This window comes from Fundulus heteroclitus, unplaced genomic scaffold (assembly GCF_011125445.2).
Source record: "Fundulus heteroclitus isolate FHET01 unplaced genomic scaffold, MU-UCD_Fhet_4.1 scaffold_82, whole genome shotgun sequence".
In the NCBI taxonomy this organism is placed as follows: Eukaryota; Metazoa; Chordata; class Actinopteri; order Cyprinodontiformes; family Fundulidae; genus Fundulus; species Fundulus heteroclitus.
In genome coordinates this window covers 926,674-950,662 of record NW_023397274.1, presented here as the reverse complement: position 1 = coordinate 950,662, position 23,989 = coordinate 926,674, and the positions used below count along the sequence as shown (strand labels likewise).

The following is a 23,989-nucleotide window of genomic DNA, read 5'->3' as shown; positions in this document are numbered from 1 at the left end:
AGTTTTGTGCTTACCAAAATAAAACGTCTGAAAACACACCTATTCATTGAGCGACCGTTCCTGTTTTCTGCACACCGTGTCAATGTCATGTTAACACATCGTTCCCCATCTAACAAGCTTAATCCCCCATCCTTCCACAGCCACATGCCTGGCGGGCCTCTCTCGGTCCGCTTCCATGCCATATTGATAAAAAGGTGTCAGAGCCCGGGGTCTCGTAGGCCATCACTCAGGGTGAGACGCCACTCGAAGTGGCAGGATTTGTGAGAAGGTGGTGTCAGATTCCTGGTCTCCAGGACCGACGTGTCCTATTGACAATCGCGACATCAGGTTGCACGGTGGACTTGGAGCCCTCCTACTTCCCTTTTCTGACAGTGGCATGCGCACGCCCTTGTCAAAGCCACGGCAACGGTACAAATGGAAAAAGAAATATTCCCTCCACATCATCACCTAGCTTTCGCTGTTAACAGTTGGAAGTAGGTAGCAACGGAACGACCCTCAGGAACCGTCCAAAGCAGCGGATCTTCACTCAGCGTGTGGATTTACGGAGGCAAAATATGCAGGGCAGAGATCCAGGCAGTCAGCAGAGTGATCTGCATCTAACAGTGCCAAATCTACACTCACCAGTAAGCTTTTTAGGGTACGCCCGCTCAATAGCTTGTAAACCGAAATAGCGAATAAGCATAGAGGTGCATAAAGGCATCTGTATGTGGTGAAGACAACTTGCTGAAGTTGAAATTTAGCACCACACTGGGAAGTTTAGGAATTTCAATGTTGCCAAAATGCCTTTTCTGAGTGAAAGTGTTAGCTTTCTGTGATTTTCACTCACAGCCATCTCACAGGTTTACAGAGAACTGTCTGAAAAAGGTAAGCGAATATTGTGCAGACTAGTTCAGGACGATAGAGAGACAACCAAAACTCAAATAACCTCATTGTATTCCAAAAAAAAAGTAAAAAACAAAGCAACTGGACTTGTTTTCCGTAGTTGAAGAACGTTTCGCTTCCTCTCCAGGAAGCTTTCTCAATCGAAAAGGTGGAGTAATGATGAGTACCAAGCTTTATACTACTGCCCAAACAAAGGCCTTGTAATGGCTTAGACAACATGCAAATTCAACTGAAACAGGTCCACCCCTTAGTACTCCAGTTGCTTTGTTTTTTACTTTTTTTTGGAACGACCATGACCTGGATGACTGTGAATCTTCACCAGCAAACCTCATTGTATCCAAGATATAGAGAATACCATCACTGAACCCTTGAAGCAGCGTGAAACCTTGAAGCAGATGGGCTACGGCGGCAGAAGACCACACTGGATGCCACTCCTCTCAGCTGTACGCAGAAGACTGACGGTAAAATTCACACAGGTTCACCAAAACTGGATGGACAACAGATTGGAAAAATGTAGCTGGACCTGATGAGTTTGAGCATGGCTGCCTCCTATCACCAGATCAGCCTTGTGTTGGTGGCGTAATGGCATGGCGGATTCTTCACTGGCACACTCTGGGCCCCTTGGTACCAACTGAGTACACCACAGCCAACCTGTCCATCCCTTTATGACCACAGTGGACCCTTCTTCTGATGGCTACTGCCAGAAGAATAATGAACTACACCACAAAGCTGAAATCATCTCAAATTGCTATCTTGAACATGACTAAAAGTTCCCCTTACTCCAGTGGCTTCCACGGGCAAAAGACCTTAATGCAACAGAGCACCTTTTAGGATGTGGGGCAACAGTGGAAATTGTGTGACTCCTGTATTGCTTTTAATGAACCAAAAACTCTGATGAATGTTCCGACAGCGTGCCTTGAAGAATTTAAGCAGTTCTGAAGGCAACGTGGGGTACAATGTGGCAGTAAACTGGCTGGTTCCCAGCTGAAAGAGGAATCTTAGAGGAGACGAGGGGATGATGACGACGACGACGATGATGATGATGATGATGATGATGATGATGATGATGATGATGATGAGAGTCTAAGACTAAAGAAAAGTGTGAACATATTGGTGTCCCAATCTCCAGGTGTTTGCGTTTTGATTTTCCTTTGTGTGATTTTGATGGTTTATTTGCTGTTAGGTTTCCTATGTCGATTTTTTCTTTAATATAAGTTAAGAAATACCTCTATTGTCCTACAATGGGGAAATTTGGGCAGGACAGTGGCGAAATCACTTAGACAGAATTACACACACATTACTATATTTAGTTATTTCAGTTATTCTTGGGTGTTTGGATTTTTGGATTTCTTTCTGTTTTATTTTTTTTCCTTGTTTATATTTTATAGTTGCTCCTGTTTTAGCTCATAGTTGTGCAGATTATGTTCTTAGTTAATCTTAAGCACATTTTGAAATATTTCTTGCTAGATTCCTTCCATGTGTTTCCCTTCTGGTCCTGTTCATTGCACTCCTCCCCTCAGCTCACCTGGTCTTCATTGGTCTCAGCTGTTCATCGCCTCCTCCTGATTACCGTCACCCCAGCCTCTCTTTCCTAAATGTTCTATTTTTTTTTTTATTTTTTTTTTTACTTTGCTCCCCCTTAAATTGCATCACTTTACTGTTTTTGTTAAAGCTATATTTTATTTTTGGTTTTCTTACAATAAACTTACTGCAGCTCAACCACTACAGGCCTAGTCAGCCAAGAATTTGGACTTGCAATGCCAGATTCACATAAAAAATTTAAGGATGTATTTGGTTGTTACTAATAGGTGCCACTAATTGCTTCCTTATTTTTACCTCATCTGCTGAAAAAAAAATCACCTTGCAAGCCATTAAAAGCATGTAATTCATTGCCGATTTGACGCGATTGAATGATTACCCAACAGACAACTTCAGTGATTTGCAAAAAATTGGAATTAATTGTGAAGTTTCTCTAATCCGCACAGGGGCAACATTAAACATATCGGCTCAAATATATAAAAACACTCAGACACAGTAATATTTTCTTCAGCAAGACCTCTCCCTTTTTGAAGCCATCAATAGGTTTTTGGCAGAGTTCTAGCGCAAATGGTAGATGTCATTTAAACTGGTTGGTTTCTAAGAGCCACTTATATATAAGCAGTGTCCATGAACGGGGTTGATGTCGGGTTTTGAGGAAGGCATTTGCAGAACTGCTGTGTTAGCCTGCTTCGTATATTCAAAAGCCAGTTTTAACCATCTCGGCAAATTGGTCCCTCAATGGGTCGGGATGTCCAACAACAACCCAGGAGCAAACAGCATTATGCACCTGAAACCGCCGGGGCACCATCTCTGTTCATAGTGAAGCAATATTTAGATTGTTCTGTACTGAAAGGGTGTCAAAAGCTGAGCTCCTGATTCAAAATGCACACCTTTAATTTGGACTGAAAATTGTAGCTGCCCACGCGGAGAAGCCAAATGCCTTTAGGAGAGAGATTTTAGTGTCAGAAGTTAGAAAGCTTAAGCGATCTGGACACAGTGGACAGCAAAGCACGGTGGTGGCAGCACCAGGCTGTGGGCCCGTTGTGGTGCCATTGGCACTGGTGTTCTGCAGAAAGTGAGTGTCACAATGAAAATGGAGAACTGTTTTATAGCATAGCCACGTTATTTGACTTTTTTTTTTTTTTTTTTTTTTACCTAAAAATCGGCTAGATTTATGAAATTAGAGCACCCTTGTGTGTTCACTCATTAAAACTGGGTTTGTAATGGCTAAAGCTGGATAACTTGGAGCTTCTGGAACAGCCCCAAACTCAACTATATTGAAAAATTATGGACCGTGCTTTAAAGCCATTTTGACTGCACACCAACCATTTAAATTAACTCCATCAATTCTACTAGCAGGGATCATATATCCAACACGGAATATGCTCAGACCTTGGTGACATCTAAAGCTCCTAGTTTCTCTGCAACCTGTTAGGGAGCGGTTTTAAACTCAAAAACATCAAGTGTGCATGTATAGAAATGAGCCAGGATTCATAATTAACACCCAGCCCAAATTAAACAGTAATTGATTGAAACAAAAGGCCAAATCAGTTCTTTACATAACAATTTACTGAACACTTGTTTCTGTAATTTGGCACTTCATAAGAAGGCATAGCATTTAACCAATTTTTTGGCTGTTAGGAGACATTGTCAACTGTGGTAATGACAGCTGTAAAATGGGAATAACAAAGACCCTTTGTTATCTTTTAATAGCCGAAAGTTACTGCAGAAGAACTATATTTAATTGATAAATATGTAATATTATAATTATTTTTATGATTATTATTATTCATAGTGGTTTCACCGGAAACCATCATTCAGCTCATGCAGTGTGTGCACGAAAAAAACATTAAAGAGCCACGGTTTTCGCCTAGTATTAATAATTCATTGCGAATATCATTAAAATTTGATTTTGTTTTATATCATAATTATTCAAATTAAACCTTATATAGCCGCTGTGAAGTGCATCACGTGAATGTAGACATTGACGTGAACTCGATCGCCTTACCTGTATGGAGGACCAAGTCTTCCAGATCTAAAAATAAATACAGAAATAAATAAATGCTCAATAAATAAATAAGCATACAATTAATTGCCACCAAATTAATAAATGTAGGTAGAAATTAAATTATACAGTGAGACATAAATGTATATATCTCTTTTAATTAGCTTATTCTTTTATTCGCCTTTGTAATAATTACCTTATTTATTTATTGTGCGTTATAATCTTCAACTTTATTTATTAATTATTATTTTTTTTAAGTATTTATTTTTGTGCATGTTATAATATTTTTGTCTGTTTTATTCTTCCTTTGTATTTTTTTACCCTATATATTTCTGTGATGCTATTTATTTCTGCCTGTCGTTTTTACATTTCTGCCTGTCCTTTTTACATTTCTGTATGCATTTCTGCCTCATTATGCAAATGAGGAGGGGCTGTGTCTTAAGGGCTCAACTTCTTCCCATTGGTTGGTTAGCATTTTACTGCCTCGGTCAAATCTACATGGCTTTTCCCCGCACTAAAGCTTAAGTAATGTCAAACTCATCAGGCAGACGTTCAGTGTCCAACCTCTTAAGGAAAGCTGCTAATAGACTGGAAGAATTAGAACGCTGTACATTTGGGATTTGAATGTTTTTCTGAGGTTTCAGATTCGGTTTTTCCAGATCAGTAACTCATCGGCGGATGATTTCTTCTACAAAACAGACACCTCTCCGCAACCACAGCAAGGCAGACACTGAGCTACAACCGTAGTTTCCTCAAAACGAGTCTCCCATCGCGCTGGGTGAATTACATTGGACCCTATGCAGAGCTCGCTTGATAAGAAAATACTGTAGTTGATTATAAAAGGCACAATATGAATTATCAGATTCACATCCAGGCAATAAAAAGCACTACATATTATCATTATTCTATCCATGTTGGTCTAATTTGTGAAGGAGGCGGAGTTTCATCAAGCCGATCCAACATTTCCCCTCAGCTGCAACACTTGGGGTTCATGCTGCGTCTTTACGCATGATCCAGCACCGCACTGAAGTTGGTTTGAATTTGGATATTGGACATTACAGCTCCGCGCAGTCAGCAGGATCTAGCTCATGGTTAATCCGGTTGAGGGACTCCGATTTCGGCCAGCGTCTCTCAGCTGCTCCCTCCTCCCACACGCGGTGGTGCAGTTAGAGACCGTCAAAAAACTTTTGAACCAAGCTCTCTTGAGAAATAAAAATCAATAAATGTATTATCTTGTGACCAGCTAAGATAAAGTAATATAAATTGATGCCAATAGATAAAAATCTGTAAGGCACACTTGTTTTTATTAATTTTTAAGCTATTTTCAATTTTAAAGACAAAAATTTGGACTTTTCTTCAATAGCTTCCAGGTCATGTGACCCACTCACTCAAATTCTTTGTGAAATTGTTCTACTACTTCAGCCAACTATTGTCTTTGAATAAATCTTAAAAATTGAAAATAGCTTAAAATGGAATAAAAACAAGGGTGCCTTACAGATGTTATTTAGTGGCATGATTTTATATTAGTTTTGTCATAGGTGGTCACAAAATACGGAATTTATTGATTTTTGTTTCTCAAGAGTGCTTGATTCAAAGGTTTTTTGGCGGTCCCTAAATGCACCACGCGTGTGGGAGGACGAGGGAGCAGCTGAGAGACGCTGGCCGAAATCGGAGCCCCTCAACCGGATCAACCATGAGCTAGATCCTGTTGACTCCGTGGAGTCAACGGGACTTTTATAATCAACTACAGTATTTTCTTATCAAGCGAGCTCTGCATAGGGTCCAATGTAATTCACCCAGCGCGATGGGAGACTCGTTTTGAGGAAACTACGGTTGTAGCTCAGTGTCTGCCTTGCTGTGGTTGCGGAGAGGTGTCTGTTTTGTAGAAGAAATCATCCACGATGAGTTACTGATCTGGAAAAACCGAATCTGAAACCTCAGAAAAACATTCAGATCCCAAATGTACTTCTAATTCTTCCAGTCTATTAGCAGCTTCCCGTAAGAGGTTGGACACTGAACGTCTGACTGCTGAGTTTGACATTACTTAAGCTTTAGTGCGGGGAAAAGCCATGTAGATTTGACCGATGCAGTAAAATGCTAACCAACCAATGGGAAGAAGTTGAGCCCTTAAGACACAGCCCCTCCTCATTTGCATAATGAGGCAGAAATGCATACAGAAATGTAAAAAGGACAGGCAGAAATGTAAAAACGACAGGCAGAAATAAATAGCATCACAGAAATATATAGGGTAAAAAAATACAAAGGAAGAATAAAACAGACAAAAATATTATAACATGCACAAAAATAAATACTTAAAAAATATAAGTAATTAATAAATAAAGTTGAAGATTATAACGCACAATAAATAAATAAGGTAATTATTACAAAGGCGAATAAAAGAATAAGCTAATTAAAAGAGATATATACATTTATGTCTCACTGTATAATTTAATTTCTACCTACATTTATTAATTTGGTGGCAATTAATTGTATGCTTATTTATTTATTGAGCATTTATTTATTTCTGTATTTATTTTTAGATATGGAAGACTTGGTCCTCCATATACCTGTGTGGCGGCATTAAATTATGTCCCTTCTTTTCCAGGAGACGCGGCAGCCCCGCAGCGCCACGCCTGTCACGGCTCAGCCACAGCGCGGTGGGTGGAGGGCAGATTTTTGTTTATTTTCGTGGCCAGCTAGGTTTTCGGCGGGTTGGCGTCAGCTGAAAAATCCGGGTGAAACTTTAATGACGTGTCGCCGGGTGATCGGGTGAACGTGGTTGACTGGTTAGCGGTTGCATTATTCCGTGAGATGCTGGATTTTGGGGACAACAGAGAGGAAAGGCTCGTTGGCGTGAAGTTGGTCTGTTAGCGCATGTGTGCTAGCAGGCTAGCGAGCTGATCGTAAGCTAGTCTGTCAGCCTTTAGGCAGATAAAGCTACTTCGACTCCGTCTTTTTGCGGGTGGGACTGCTCTGCTGAACGGGGAGCTACTGTAAGTCAATGGATTCGTTTTCACTTCTTTTAACTTTTAGATTTAATGTTGTTTTAGACGCTAGCTAGATCGTGGCTAACGCTAACAGAGCTACTTAGCCTAGCCCCGCTAGCTCAATCAGTGCTATAATGCGCTTGCTCTTTATGTGAAAGTGTGCTCTATCTGAACGCATTGTTGTAAATTATATCGCAGCAATGTGCTTAAGCGTCATTTAAGATAAACTCTGTTTAAGGTTTACTTTTTTGTTTCTTTTGATCGTAAGGTGTTGTAGATTAGCCTCTTTGGCTAAGCCTAGCAAAGTTTAGTTGATACTGTATGGTTAAAATCACAATTATTGAAGTTTTCTTTGCGATTTTCCTCATTTCAAACGTTTTGTATTTGTTTGTCAGTCAGCTGGTTCAGGCAAGGTGTTCATTGACAACCAGCGAGGATGTCAGTTTCCATCACATTGAACTCGGTAGTTAGCGCTTCATTGTTTTCTGGTTGTTTACTCAGACATTCATGGACAGCTTGTATTTTTCTGTACAGTGTGTGTAGTTGCTGAGATCCTTGTTGTTTCCTCACCTAAATACCCCAAAAGATCATGAGAAGTCAACTATTTTATTGAATGACAATGTGCAACGTTTTGCTGAAAGAAAAAAATCGACATTATTGATCTTTTTAAAATCATAAATATAAGCTTAAATTGTTTCATGCTGTAGATTTTACTTGCCTGTAATCTATCTATCTATCTATCTATCTATCTATCTATCTATCTATCTATCTATCTATATGTGTAAATATGTTTTATTTATTTTGTTCCTGTTTAACTCAAGCCATTTTGATATTTTTTTTTTCACTAAATGTTGTTAAACCTTTAAAATTTAAAGTCCGCTTGTATTCACGAAAAGTCCTAAGACTAAAAGTAGCTCTTTTGGTCATTTTAGGAAAAATCTTTTTTTCAGAATTCTAGATTTTGTTCCTAGAATTTCACCTCGATAAGATAAAAGTTATTCACAAAACCTTTTAGGCCTTCAGAGAGCTCCTAAAGTGACATGTTAGGAGTGAGGAGGACTATTAGTGAGCCTAAGAGTGTCTGAAGATGGTTGAAACAGAGAGAATGCAATTATTAATATGTAGACAAGTTAAACTTAGACAAATGGAGAGAAAGTTACAGCGTCTCTAAAGGCGCGGCTCTAGTAACGTTATTTCATTGAGGATAAATTCTTAACAGGAAAAATGTTGGATAATCGTGAATAAAAAGTTGAGAAATTTACAAACAATGCGTATAAAAGAGGTGAGGAAGTGTTGTCTGTATTGCACAATAATGTCAGTAGCCTTTAAATGGTGATTTATTCGTTTGCTTGTGTGATGCCATCTCCTCGCTTTTGATCGCTTCATTTTCTGCCATTAGAGAAAAAAGATGCATTGGTCTGCGGCATTACGTATCAAATAGATGAAGTAGTAAAATGACTGTCGGGTAAAAATAAATAAGCAAATCTTAATCCAGCGTAGTCGGGCCATTTCTCTCCTTTGATCTCTAGGAGCAAATGTTGAAAGACAGGTTTTTGCTGCTAGGAAGGAAAAAAAATTAGACGATGAATTGTTTACGTAGTTTTGTTTAATTGTCTTTATTTTGAAGCAGCACAGTGCAAGTATTGACTCAAGTATTAGCTTAATTTGAGATGCATCTTATTACTTTTTAGGTCGATGTACAGCACTTGGCGCATATCACAAAGGAGGATTTAATCTAGAGGGGCGGGTGTGGCCTCGTAGCTCCATGACTTCTCAATCTGCTGGTCCAAAGTGGTCTACTATCACATTCCCAAATGCAGAGGGAGACTTTTTAATTTTGCGACAGTGCAGTGTTGCCAGTGGCCTTCAGAGGCGCTAAACCTGAACGGTACAAGTCTAGTGCCCCTAGTGGCTAAAAATGACATGGCGCTTCTTTAATCTTTACGAACAAATCAAGAATATGTTAGATTGTTGACGTTTTGAACATGTTGCTAGGTTTCTCTTTTTTCCCCCTATTCTTTAAAAATGTTGTTTGAGTTACTAGACAAAAAGCTGTAGGTCATAAAACAGTCCTCACTTTTTTTTTTTTTGTTTGTTTCTTTTTTAGGTGGCTTGACGTTGACTACCTTGGGTAAAGGAATAACTTCTCATTGTCACTACAAGCGGGGGGAAAAAAGCATAAAGGACGCAGCTGGAAAGGCCCACCCAGTGCTGAAAACGGCGAAGAAAGATGTCAATCACAAACACTCCCACAAGCAACGACGCTTGCCTGAGCATCGTGCACAGCCTCATGTGCCACCGGCAGGGCGGGGAAAGCGAAAGCTTTGCCAAGCGGGCCATCGAGAGTCTTGTCAAGAAGCTGAAGGAGAAGAAAGATGAGCTGGATTCTCTTATTACTGCCATCACCACAAACGGGGCTCACCCTAGCAAATGTGTAACCATACAGCGAACTTTGGATGGACGCCTGCAGGTATCGCGTAGCGCCCCCCCCCATCGTAGCTAATGTGCGAGGAAGCGTTAGGAAGTTATTAAATCGCCTTTCTGCTCTTTAGGTCGCAGGGCGTAAAGGTTTCCCCCATGTCGTCTACGCCAGACTGTGGCGATGGCCGGATCTCCACAAGAACGAGTTAAAACACGTGAAATACTGCCAGTATGCCTTTGACCTGAAATGCGACAGTGTTTGTGTCAACCCATACCACTACGAGAGGGTTGTTTCCCCGGGAATTGGTGAGTTAGGATCACATGTTTATAGATATTATTCAACTTGCTAACACATTTAGAAAAGCAACACGGATTAAAATGACGGTCTTTGCTTCAGAGCACACCGAGTTGTGAGAAAAAAGACTTTATAGTGAGCCGTTAAACCTGATTTATGTTGGATTTTTTATTTTATTTTTTTTTTAATGTGTTTGCAGACTTATCAACATTGACCCTTTCAAATTCAGGTACAAAGCTTTCCTTTTTCCTCGTCGCAGGCTTTGTTGAACGTTCATCAGTCTTAATCGTGTCTGTCGTTTCTCTGCCAGGTCCGCTTATAGTAAAAGACGAGTTCGATTACGAGAACCCGCAGTCGCACTCCAGCTCCGACGGCCACCTGCAGACAATCCAGCATCCTCCGTCCAGGCCCGTTCCACAGGACACGTTCAGCAGCCCCCCTCTGCTGCCGCCATCGGAGGGCAGCACTGCAGCCTCCTCCTCCGCCTTCTCTACCATCAGTGCTGGACCTTCAAGTGAGACATGACACAGTCGAAGGTTTTAGACCAGGCAGTCTGTTAAAATGCTGAACTCTGTTCTTTGGTTCATCGTAAGAGCTGCTGCAGGTACTTTAGAAGGAGGCGGGTTCTCCTAGCTGCGGCCGCAATCCAACGAGCTAAATTAAATTACAACAGAGATCATTATAAAAGCTTAATGTTAGAACTCTTGATAGAGAACTAACATTTTCAAGCAGTTCAGGTTAATGTCAAGCTACCAGATATTTACTTATAACGTGCTAAGAGACACTGCTTTTCTTACTGGCGTTAAATCAGGAGAACATTTTCTTGAGTCAGTGTTACCAAAATGATTTGGTAAATGGCAAAATACATTGCAGGGGGATTTTTCTTACGTTCTTTAAAGCTAAGCATTTTGTACAAACGTCATTAGTATTTTAGGGCTGGGTATCGATTGACATCTCAACTGTCGATTCGATTCCGTTTCCCAAGATTTAGATTCGATTTCTTTTCGGTACGATCTCGAATTGGATTGCTGGTATATTAAAAAAAAAAATAAATAAATAAATAAATAAATAAATATATATAGATATAGATAGAGATATATATAGATATATATATATATATATATATAGATACTATATATATATAGATATATATATATATATAGATATATATATATATATATATATATATATATATATATATATATATATATATATATATATATATATATATATATATATATATATATATATCTATCTCTCATCAAAGTTATGCAGCACTTTGATGCTAGTTTCATATTAACATCTTTAACAGCAAACAAATAAAGCAATGGTAGTTAATGGGCGGCTGTAAGGACCAAACCCTCTGCCTGAATGCTGCTTTCACAAACATGCTGTGGGGCAGAATAGCCAAACAGATCCAGGGCAGAACACGGAGGACACCAGAGATATCTACAGCGGCCGTTTCAACACTAACCTGGTGTATTGTTAAAATTTTTTACATTAAACATTCACCTCCCGCAGAGGAGTGTGAGGCGGAAACATTTGAGTTCACCGTCTTTGGTTATATGAATAGATCTTTAGGAATTAATGAGAATCGATTAAGAATTGGAAAATCTTTTTTTTTTTTTTAAACACAGTCCTATGGTATTTGGTAGGACTTCCTTAAAACTGGAGGATTTCTGGAACACTTTCCTGGACTTTCTCCTGACAGAACGGGTGAAATCGAGTCAGGTTTATAAGTCAGTGTTGGAACTCTGCCCACATGTTTTCCACAGGCTCCACATCAAGACTCTGTGATGTCCTCAGTAAAACATCGACTTTTTAATGCTCTGTAATTAACGTGGTGGTCATTTTCTGGCTGCTGCAATAGTTCCACATAATGTTTATTTCCTCCTGACGCCGTCCATTTTCTGCATGATGTTGCCACCGCCATGCCTCACAGTTGGCTTGGAGTTCTGAAGCTTACAACGTCTCCCCTGTTTTCTCCCATTTAAACAGTTATCAGGATTTTTAAGCCTCTAACCAGCTTCAGCCAGCACCCTTACTGGATTTCTTGGATCAGTTGTCACGTTGATATGCACGTTTTACACCTAAAGATGCCTGTGTGTGTAAAATGCACCCATTTCTTTCCTGAACATCATGCATGCTGGAAATTCCCACGCTGCTTAACTTGTTTTACCAGACGGACCTAGCCTACCTTCTTAGGTATTTGCAATTTATACCAGACTGGCGGAGGTCCACAGTTCTCTTCCTTTTCTTATTTTTTTTTCTCTTGTGTTGTCACACAGACAAAGCAGTGTGTTTTGAGGTGTGGCTTAAATTATATCAACAGTGTAACTCCGTGTAGTTCAAATGAGAGGAATTAAATCAAGTTTGCATAGATGACATCCAAATGTTTCCAAATGTGAAGTTTATTGTCACAGTAATCTTACTGTATGTAAACTAATGAGCTTGTTGCACATTGACAGGATTTTGGTCATTAAACTGACCTAAAATTAGATGTTTTGTTTATTTAATGTCAGAGTGAGCTTGTTTTATGTAACATATATAAATATCAGCTGTTACCTGTTGAACAAAACTTCTTCCTGGTTCTCTGAACTAGGATCCCTCCAGGTGTCGTCTTCTGCATTTAAAAATGTGGACAAAGCTGCAACAAAAACAAACTAGCTCTTTTATAATTGAGCATTATAATGAGTTGCATTGCTGTTAAGGTTTTGGTTGCTTTTTATAACCGTTAATATCTGTCAACACTGGTCTTGTATGTGCGCTTACAGATCCAACCCCGAACTGGAACAGAACCAGCAGCTTCCCCCCGGCGGTGCCCCAACACCAGAACGGCCATCTACAGCATCATCCACCCATGCCTCACACGGGCCATTACTGTAAGTGGGTGGAGAAGATGGATGGTCTGCAAAATAAACTGAACTCGCGAGCAAATCGGCTTCAACTCCGTAGCGGTTTTCCAGCGCGGGTGTTTAGTGGAAGTTCTGCACGGAGCGAAAGCAAGACTTTAAAATAAGAAATGCATTAAAACTGCAGCTGGATGCTGCAGTACGGTATTCAGAAAAACATAGAAGAAGCACTACCAAAAGGTCTTTACACAAGTTACACTTCTGATTATCTGCTTCCCCCTTTAAAATGGAGAAGATGATATTTAAATGATTATCTGAGCTGATTAGATAAACTGTAGGACTGTTGTAACTCGCTGATGTTTTTGTTTTAGGCAGACATGAATGTATTTGCTCACTAAGCGTTTTCACATAAAGGCTTATTTATCCTTTATTAGTCCTTTTAGTTTGAATATTGACATTTATTAGGTATTACCTGAATATTAAAGCTGCATTTAGTTGGCATTTTTAAAGCATAAGCTGAATTTTTATCTTTGCTGTGGATAGAGGAACTACTTGTTTCCCCCAATTAAATTTAGTTTTTGATAGATTTGTCATGAATTTCGGTCCAAGTATGTTGAAAATGAAAAGGTGTGGTGAACAAAAAATGAAAACTAACCTTTATTTTTTCCCCAGGGCCTGTCACCAATGAAATAGCATTCCAGCCCCCTATATCAAATCACCCTGGTGAGTATAAAGTTGGAGGCAATTAATATACTAGAAGTGCAAAAACCACTGACGTTTTTTAATTAATTTTTCCTTCCAGCTCCAGAATACTGGTGCTCCATTGCGTACTTTGAGATGGACGTCCAGGTGGGGGAGACATTTAAGGTGCCGTCCACATGTCCGATAGTCACTGTGGATGGTTATGTGGATCCTTCTGGAGGAGATCGCTTCTGCCTGGGCCAGCTGAGCAATGTCCACCGGACAGAGAATATTGAAAGAGCCCGGTAAGAGCAAATAGTAATTTGTAGTTATTCTGTATTGTGTAAATAAGATATTCATTTACTTGTTGTTCTTTGCATCTTTAGGCTCCACATTGGCAAAGGTGTGCAGCTGGAATGCAAAGGGGAAGGCGATGTGTGGGTGCGCTGTTTGAGCGACCATGCAGTGTTTGTTCAGAGCTACTATCTGGATCGAGAAGCTGGACGCGCCCCGGGCGACGCTGTTCATAAGATCTACCCCAGTGCTTACATCAAGGTGAGAAAGGAGCAGGTTCTTCTACTGCAGGGCTCCTGAAAGGTGAATTGGTTATTTACCACGCTCTGAAATAGAGCTAAGCATTGCTGCAAAAACTGCTAAAAAAATAATTTGTCTTGAAAAGTGCAGAACTTTAAAATAGAACATTTTGCAGAAAGCCAGCTGCAATACTATTAGGGTTGTCAAAATAATAGGTATTTCATTATAAACACCAGGAAAAAAAATTCAAAGATACAAATTTGCATCGAACTGGATAGAAACCAACCCTTTCATATTTGACGTAATTGTGAAGTTTCTTCTGACAGCAGCGCTGCAATGACAGAGACAATGGTCCCCCCCCCTCTCTGCAGCTACTCACTCGACCCAAACAATGAGCTGCTGCTGGAAATTTAAACTCTGCTAACATGGCGAGTCCATCAAAAGATGGGCATTGTCTGGAGGTATTTTCTCTACAGGCAGAGGGACTGGCAAAAAAAAAAAAAAAAGCAATGGCAAGCTATGCCGTATGCTAGCTGTGCTAACGCTGCGTGCTAGCTGTGCTAACGCTGCGTGCTAGCTGTGCTAACGCTGCGTGCTAGCTGTGCTAACGCTGCATGCTAATGCTTGTGTTTAAGAGCAAAGTTTAAAGCTCAGTAAAGCTCCTGTATTTGCAACAGTGAAGTAGAAAAACCACCAGATGATATAAGCTAAATGTTAGCTTCATGGACCCTGACACCCTAACCATGGTGCTGAGCTCTCCATCTAGATGTGCGTCGCAAGTAAGAAGTTCTGCATCCCACAACGAAATCTCGAAACCAACCCTTTCATATTTGACGTAATTGTGCGCTTCTTCTGACAGCAGCGCTCCAATGACAGAGACAATGGTTCCCTCCTCTGCAGCTACTCACTCAACCCGAACAATGAGTTGCTGCTGGAAATTTAAACTCTGCTAACATGGCGAGTCCATCAAAAGATAGGCATTGTCTGGAGGTATTTTCTCTACAGGCAGAGGGACTGGCAAAAAAAAAAAAAAGCAATGGCAAGCTATGCCGTATGCTAGCTGTGCTAACGCTGCGTGCTAGCTGTGCTAATGCTGCATTAACGCTGCGTGCTAACGCTTGTGTTTAAGAGCAAAGTTAAAAGGTCAGTAAAGCTCCTGTATTTGCAACAGTGAAGTAGAAAAACTACCAGATGATATAAGCTAAATGTTAGCTTCATGGACCCTGACACCCTAACCAAGGTTGCTGAGCTCTCCATCTAGATGTGCGTCGCAAGTAAGAAGTTCTGCATCTCGCAACGCCCTTTTATACTGCGGTACGAATCAACGCAGGAAAATGTTTATCAGCTGCTGGCACATTCGGCTTCTAAATAGTAAAGCCGCTAAACATACTATTACTACTCCTTGATTAGTTGTAAAGATGTTGGAGGCTAATTGGCCTCCCAAAAATACAGGTTGTGGTTGAGCCAGACTGAAACTGACAAGAGTAGAAAAAAGTGGGAACCCTGCTGCTCTCGTTGATAACTAGAGCTAATTTTAGATTAGACTAGTTTGTTCTTTTTCAACGCTAATAATTGTAACTGGCTGTGTATACCTCCTGAATTTCCTCACTGCGGAACAATAAAAGGAATTCCAATCTTATTTTAACTAAAGAAAATCTAATGCAGAATTATGAGAAAGGTGGAGAATGTACACGGCTGCTGCTGAGTACATTTGTATGGCACCGATCCTTGTTTAAACTGTAACAGATCCATGTCTGTTTTGAAACACTATATTAGCATAGGAGGATCTTCTATTTTTCCCTTAGTAGTCAAATTTATTTGTATCAGCGTCAAATTCACAGACCAATGTCAGCTCACACACTAGCACTCTAAAGATGAACAATTCTAATAAAATAACTGCATGACTGAATCAAAGGTACAGACTTCCATAAAGGATATTAACATTTATGCTGTTTTCTTTTCAATTGTTTTGCCAAACAAGGAAGTGAGACCTTTTGGTTATATCATTTTTCTAAACAATGGCTGCGTTGTCCCTACTTATAGGTTTTGCCTTAATTAAGAAAGTTACAAGATAGCCATATTGAAATTATTTTTCTCTTAACTAAAAGGAAAAAAATGTCTCTGCGCTGTCAAACTGTCCAGTATTGTATTTCCCTTTGCATCGGCAACTAGTTTGACATTTTATTATCTTGACAACCCAAACATCCTATGAAGTATTTTAGCACATAGTAGTCTCGGTCTCTTTTTCCACATCAATGCATTCATTTCAGTTCAGTCAAACACAGAATAATAAATAATTAAAGCCTGCAGTTTGACTATCACTTTGCTCTATACGTCTTCTATTCCAGTTCTTTTTTTTTTGGATTTTCCATTGAGAACCCCTTTGCTTAAAGACAGCTGTTGCATCTCTGAACGTTGACAGGTGTTCGACTTGCGCCAGTGCCACAGGCAGATGCAGCAGCAGGCGGCGACGGCTCAGGCAGCAGCTGCAGCCCAGGCAGCCGCCGTGGCTGGGAACATACCGGGGCCCGGCTCTGTGGGAGGCATCGCGCCCGCCATCAGTGAGTGCTCCTACCGCTGCACTTGGCCTCCAACAAGTGTATTACTGTGATTGCTTGTCATTATCGCAGTCTGTGGGGGATTGAATCTTAAGTAGTGTCAGGGACTTCCTCAGGGCGGTGCGTTGCAAAGCATTGCAACCAAGAAAATTATAGAGCAGCATGAGAATAGGGGAGAAGAAAAAAAAACTCTTGTAGTACAGAATAAGACTTTTTAGGCTTTAACGATGTTGTGACAAGTGCTTTATTAGAGGCAGGTAATATATATTAACTCATCACAACTTTTAAATGTCTCAATTTGAAGCTTAAAAACAACTTCCTCATCAGTGCCTATGAACACACCCCAAAAGGAAGTGGCTCTGGAGTGGTCTAGTCAAAGTCCAGACTTAAATTTGATTGAAATGTTGTGGCTTGACCTTAAACGGGCAGTGTTTGTTTGAAAACCCTCCAATATTGTTGAATTAAAACAATACTCTAAAGAGTAGGCCAGCATTCCTCCACAGCGATGTAAATTATTCATTGCCGGTTTTGAGAAACGTTTGACGGCCGCCGATTCCACCAAGGAGGACAATAAACTGCTTTAAAGAAACAAAACGTTTACTCATGTTGCCTTTCTCTGAGATGAAATATGTTTGGTCATCTTGAAACATTTAACTATGGTGGGGAAAAAGCTGAAATCCTTAAGTCAGTAGATATTTTTTACTCCACTGTAATGTAAAAGTAAGCAGCCATATTCTTGACAAATTTAGCAGGATGGCCTTTTCCCCCGTATATTCCCTCCATTCAGGGTTTCTACTGATACCATTTTCAGTAAATCCTAAAAATCTGTACAACTTTGGCCTCAAGTAGTGGCTTGTAAATAAATTAAAATGCTTGTTGAAGCGTTTGCTTAAACTTATTTGAAGACGAGTTTGTGTGCTGCACAGGTTCTGCCTCGCAGATCCTGCCTCTCATGCAAGAGTAATTAAGACGCCTGTCCCATAAATCCCCCCCTGCAGGTTTGTCTGCCGCAGCGGGAATCGGAGTCGACGACCTGCGCAGGCTGTGCATTCTGCGCATGAGCTTCGTGAAAGGCTGGGGGCCCGACTACCCACGGCAAAGCATCAAGGAGACCCCCTGCTGGATCGAAATCCATCTACACCGAGCTCTGCAGCTCCTAGACGAAGTCCTGCACACCATGCCCATAGCTGACCCTCAACCTCTGGACTGAAGTAACATTAAAAAAAAAAGGAAAAATACGAAAATCAACAGAAAATGTAGAAAAACAAAACAAAAAAACAACTTTGAACAGACCGCTCCATCTGTAGGCCTGGGGTGCTAAAGGAGGACTGCAATCATGTGAATGCTGTGTAGCTTGTAGAAGAAAGGACCTAAAGACCGGCCGTATACTCCAAGCTGGAAATTGAGCCGTTAGCAACGCGCTAACTGCATTTCAGGACACCGCTGGGTTGAACACGTCAGTATTTTTTATTTTTTTTTTGAAAACGTGCAAAATAAAGTGTTAAAATGTTAACTTATATGGAATATGTAACAGGAAGAAGTAAAGCCTTTATCCAAAAATAATAAATAATAATAAAAAAAAAAAGATCCTCTCTAAATTCATGAAATGACTTTAGTAATTCATTTGACTGTGATCTCTTGTGTCTGTTTGTCCTGAATGTATTTTTAGTTGGGAGTATACTGCTGGTATGTTGAGCTGAAAAGGCTTTCTGTAATGTAGAAATCATTTCCACGCTCTCAGATCAGGGCCTGGAAAGAAAAACCGTATTATTCATGCTCTTGTAAAACTTGGATCTTCACAGTAAAAAAGATCTTTTGTTTTTCCATTTTGTATTCTTTTACTTAGATTTAACGACACTCAGACCGTTTTAGAGCTCAGCACCATTATTGTATCATCATTGTACCTTGTGATTTTTTTTTTTTTTTTTTTTTTGTAAATCAGCAATTTGAAACCATTTACACACCAACAGAAACATTTTTGATTAGGTGTCCATTAGCACTTTATTAGTTTTATGTTTACTCAGCTGTATTCATATTCCTAGCATGGCTATTTTTAATTGCGATCTGTGGAAGATGGGAATTTGCTGTAATTGCCCCCAAGATTTCACGTTGGTTTGAGTGGTAAATTACATCGAAGGGGCTGAAATTAGTAAAAACTATGGATGAATTAATCTGATCAACAGGCTAATAAGTGTGTTACAGGAACAGCGAGGAAGTGTAAGCCATAATGACGCCAACGATACATTTGGAGGTTTGACCCGACTGAAGTGGTTTCAGTATTACTTTGCTCATTAAAGTTTAGTTTTCTGGATTTTTATTTTTTTTCTCAGCATGATTGATGACCAAGTATTCAGTTTTCTGTTAACCAACTAATGTGGCAGTATTTTATACACCTGCTACCTTTTAGTTATTTGTTCTGGTCAATATACATATACATATATATATAAAGAATGGTAAAGAAAGCTGTAAAACAAAACAATCTTGATCTTTACAGTAATGTAATAAAAGCTGAATAAATGGAGTTTGAACAACAATGGTGTTTATATGTATGAGTAACAACCAACAGCCCAACCACTTGTTTACTGTGAGAGTTATGAGACGGGACAGCGAGTGAACAAGAAAACGTTTATTTACTGCAAAGACAAATCACAAGTTTTTAAGGAAACCAACACTAAGAAGCTAGCCTGAGCCGAGATCTGAAATATTCAGAAAAAACAAAAACTACGTGTCTTAATAGTTTCTATCATTAATACGACACACTAAATGATAACGTCCTTGTAAATAGAAAAGTCCCCCCTAATCGTCCTTGTTTTTTTTTTTCTTTTCTGTAAAATACACAACACGCGCCGGTTCACTTGCCAATTTGAGAATATACATGTATGTAGCAAAGTCATGACACAAAAAGAAAGTCACGTGAAGTTTGTATATATATTATATCAGGTACTATACATTATCCAAAAAGGGTGAGGAAAAAAATCACAAAAAGCACTAAAGTCAACAGAGCCGATAAAATATTCACTAAATGAACAAAACAAATCATTAGGAAACAAATAAATATAACTTCTTTTTTTTAGTTTGATATACACATTTTGGTGAATTAAAAGGCTTCTCCAAGTGCCGCCGCGTGACGCTTGTCCCAGCGTCAAGCGGCGTGCTACAGATGGCCACGACTCACCAGACTGTCAAATGGCACCTAACGAATCTCAAGAACAGGTCACAGCATTCAGAAAATATCATCGGACGAAGAAGAAATCACGATCCGGAGAAAACGACTCAGAGGAGGGTTTTTTTTTTCTTTCCTTTTCTCTCTGTACTAACGGCAACTCTCCTGGTGCTTTTAACACTTCTATACATCGATAACGTTTGCAGGTACTCGTCTGTGCGTTGCTAGGTTATAGTGTTTCAGCAGGGTGTTGTATCCAGTGACTAATCCGTAGGCCTGAATGCAACTGATTGGTGACAGAGTCTTTTTTTTTTTTTTTTTAATTGCCAGCCCCTGGCTAACGAGATGACAGCTATTTAGACCGAGCCGAGCCAACCACAGACCCAGAAGTCCAATAGGTCGTCCTGCTGCAGCCAGGGAGCTTAATTAAAGGCACCAGAGTTTTCTGTGCTTCAGGGAAGCCGTTATTTCATTCATGTAAAGAGGAGCTTCTTATAGATTTCAGATTTATAGTTTTGGAGCTGGGGTGTTTTCCTAAAAAAACTAATCAAACTCAACCCGACTGGCAGCAATAACATCAGTCCAGAGTACAGGTGTATTTAACCGTTACAAATGTAATTTCTGTTAGATGCTGGTGAAGATTCTCAGTCATCCACGTCATGGTCATTCCAAAAAAAAAGGAAAAAAACAAAAACAACTGGACTTGTTTTCCGTAGTTGAAGACGTTTCGCTTCCTCTCCAGGAAGCTTTCTCAATTCAATTGAATTGAGAAAGCTTCCTGGAGAGGAAGCAAAATGTCTTCAACTACGGAAAACAAGTCCAGTTGTTTTGTTTTTTACCTTTTTTTGGAAAGTCATTTCTGTTAATCAATATAGACTTATATTTGAATTGCTGTTAATTTTGGAGATGGCTTACAGCTAGCGAAAACACAAAATTTGGTTTCTCAGAAAGTTTGAATACAGCATAAAACCAATTAAAAAGATTTTAAATACACAAACGTTACACTATGGCTTACAACGTCATGGGGGAGACTTGCACCGACATCCTCCAGGTTAGCCACAAAAGGTCGCTGGTAAAGAAGCTGGCTTTTCACACAGGGTTTTATCCAAGCTTAACTGTGGAAAGTTAGGTGGAAGGAAAAAAGTGTACCTCCAGACAACGCCTTTAAAAAAAAAAAAGTTACTCAAAAATGAGAGCCCCAGGGTCAGGAGGTAGATTGGAGACGTACAGGATCCACGTCATTGTTTGAGGTCCACTATGAAGTTTCCACAGTCAGTGAATTGAGGAGTCATGTCCTCTGCTGGTGCTGGTCTACTGTTTTCTAAAGTCCAAAGTCAGAGCAGCTGTCTACCAAGGAGCGCTTCATCCTTCCCTCTGCTGACAAGCTTAACGGAGACGCGGCGTTCGTTTCGCAGCAGAACTTGGTACCTGCCCACCCCGCCAACGGTACCAACACCTGCTTTAATGGGCACGGTAGAACTGGGCTCGACTGGTCAGCAAACCGACCGGACCTGGACCCCACAGGGAATCTGCAGATTTCTGAGAAACTTGCATTTTTTCATTTTCTGTTAGCTGTAAGCCATAAACGGGAAAATTAAGCAAAAATAAACAGTGTGTAATTAGTTTGAACGAGTTACGCTTTTTGAGCTAAATTAGTGGGCTTTTAATGACGTTCTAATTTATGGAGATGCACCTGCAGTTTCCTGCCAGTACATCCAGCAGCAGGTGGCAGCTGTGCTCGACCGGAAAGCACTTCAGATTTAAAGAGCACGCGTCTGAGATTGAAATAAACACCTTTCAGGCACCAAAGAGAACTCATGATCCATATTGTTTGGTAAAAACATAAGATAAGGAAGCTGAAATGTAATTAATAGTAAATAAGGGCTGTAACCATCTCATATGGACGCAAAAAAAACCAAAACATTTTGTAACTGTTAAACCAAGATTGGACCTTTTTGAACCTTTTTTTGTTTGTATCTGTTAATTCAATGAGTCAGTTGAAGAGATTAGAAATTACAGTCTTGTTCCTTTCATGTTTTAAGACACTCTACTGCCTGAACTGGATTAAAGTAAAATAGGCACAAAAAAAGCAAAGTTTAAAGGCCTTCATCCTGCAGCTACTCACAGCATAGTTCATTGTCTTTTTTGAGAGTTTAAATCGCTAACCAATAAAACTGGAAAGCCGGATCTTAGTGCACTCAGTTCCTAGATCTGGCTAAATGTTTCAAGTCGGCACGACTGGAGCGAGAACCTGGCTTCCAAGATTTTCCTTTTCAAATTCCTTCAACAAACAAACATCTTTGAGTCCGCTGACTCGAACATAAACGACACAAAGTATTTGCACTTTCCCACCGTATTCAATGTTGAGGCCCATCTAAGTTGCACATAAAAAAAACAAAAAAAAAAACAAAAAAAAAAAATCACCTGTGCACTGTTATTAACAAAGATTTGTAATTACAGCAAATACAGTGCTACCCCCTCGTTCCTTTAAAACAATTCATCAATCTACAGCGAATGCAGAGAATAAACAAAACAACCAGCCTCCAGCTCTTTCTGTACAGTAGGTTTGCACTTTGCAGTGGGATATTTGCCGATTTATCCTGGGACGCCATCACAACGTACGCATAAGCACTTTAAACAGAAATGCAATAAATATCAATAAATAAACATTATGTGAAGAAATGTTACAGACAGGCATTAAAAAACAAAACAAAACAGAAAAACGGCAAAAATGTGTTTAAAGTAAATTCCTACATAGAGGATTAATCTCAATATTCCCCAACCTCCCAAACATAAAAGGCTAGAACAGTTCAAGTATAGTCGTAGTCTAAGGATTCAAAGGTTACAGCTCCTGGCAAAAGCATTCATGCCTCTTGAACTATTTCCACGTTTTCTCGAAATACCACCACAAACTTCTTCATGTTTACCCGGGACCCCTGGGTAATACAGCAACACTAGTGCACAGTTGTGAGACGTGGAATAAAAAATAAATACAGGAAAAAAAAATGCGTGGCTTCTGTCTGATATCCACAAATAATATCCTGTTTCCACACCTGAGGTGTTTCGTCTGGTACTGAACTTTATGGCCTTTATTGTTCATCGTTTGCAGATACTTTTCTGCAAACCACCGTTTTAGATCAAAGCAATATTCCTCTGTTAGAATGGCCTAGTCAAAGTCTAAGATATTTAGCATCCAACCAAGTAGCAGTTGTTCAAAGATGCTTCTCATCCAGTCGTATAGAAATCCAGCTATTCTTCAAACTGGGGAACATCAGCCTCTGAGACAGGGCTCAGCAACCTTTTTGAAACTGAGAGCTACTTCATTGGTAGCGTGGCAAGAGTCCGAGCTCACCTTAACTTTCCGCAATATAAATATGTTACATTATATAACAATATAAATGTTTTAAATATTTTTTTGACAGGCTTGTGGGCACCACATATGGGCCTTAGGGGCTACCTGGTGCCTGCGGGCGCCATGTTGGTGACCCCTGGTCTAAGATGTGCAGAGCAGGTAGAGCGAGTCTCGACAGACATGAAGCAAAAAGGTGCTACTAGGTTATAAAAAGGCACGCCACACCTTTCAGATATTTATCACTAAAATCCATCCAATCCACATTTACGCACCGACTTAGTTTGTTTCTCCATATGAAATAAAGTTTGCGGTAGTAAGGTCGCAAAAAACGTGAAAGGAGGTATGAATACTTTTGAATACAAGACGCTGCAGTTCCCAAGCTGTTCACTTTTCACAGTCAATGAAGTAATTACAGATGAGCTACCAAAAGAAAAAAAAAACAAAAAACATTCACGTCTTAACAATCGGATCAAGCACATAAAAAGCAACAAATATATGTAGTGTATCATCATTTTATATACTATACATATATATATCTATATATCTTTATATCTCTGAATATTAGAAAATATCTACTTTTGGTCCACTGTACAAAGATGGTCTCTAAACAGGGAACAAAGGGTTTTAAGCATCTTATGGGCTAAAAACTGAAACTCGGAGTACATCAGAAGTGAGAGAAAAAGCAATGCAGGTTTTTCTCTTCGCGTCGAGATTTGTGCA

General features: G+C 39.7%; 1 protein-coding gene across 4 annotated transcripts; it reads left to right on the top strand.

Annotated features, from left to right (window-relative positions):
* Window positions 1-7,086: 7,086 nt before the first annotated feature.
* Window positions 7,087-19,288, top strand: smad4a (SMAD family member 4a). Of its 4 annotated transcripts, none has more exons than XM_036134441.1 (11): window positions 7,088-7,419; window positions 9,521-9,883; window positions 9,966-10,140; window positions 10,329-10,358; window positions 10,440-10,643; window positions 12,904-13,011; window positions 13,654-13,704; window positions 13,784-13,964; window positions 14,046-14,217; window positions 16,619-16,757; window positions 17,753-19,288. In XM_036134441.1, the coding sequence occupies exons 2-11, from the start codon at window positions 9,644-9,646 to the stop codon at window positions 17,962-17,964; spliced, it is 1,512 nt and encodes a 503-aa protein (XP_035990334.1). In that variant the 5' UTR covers window positions 7,088-7,419; window positions 9,521-9,643; the 3' UTR covers window positions 17,965-19,288. The 4 variants fall into 4 exon arrangements, with proteins under 4 accessions (XP_035990332.1, XP_035990334.1, XP_035990335.1 ...); XM_036134440.1 differs by having other exon boundaries at window positions 7,089-7,419; window positions 13,784-13,967; window positions 14,049-14,217; XM_036134439.1 differs by having other exon boundaries at window positions 7,087-7,419; window positions 10,329-10,643; window positions 13,784-13,967; window positions 14,049-14,217.
* Window positions 19,289-23,989: the final 4,701 nt, after the last annotated feature.

Excerpts from the sequence above, each read along its gene's own strand:
- smad4a (XM_036134439.1), top strand. The coding sequence starts at position 9,644 with ATGTCAATCACAAACACTCCCACAAGCAACGACGCTTGCCTGAGCATC. Across the intron at positions 10,644-12,903 it reads CATCAGTGCTGGACCTTCAA|ATCCAACCCCGAACTGGAAC; the intron begins GTGAGACATGAC and ends GTGCGCTTACAG. Across the intron at positions 16,758-17,752 it reads AGGCATCGCGCCCGCCATCA|GTTTGTCTGCCGCAGCGGGA; the intron begins GTGAGTGCTCCT and ends CCCCCCCTGCAG.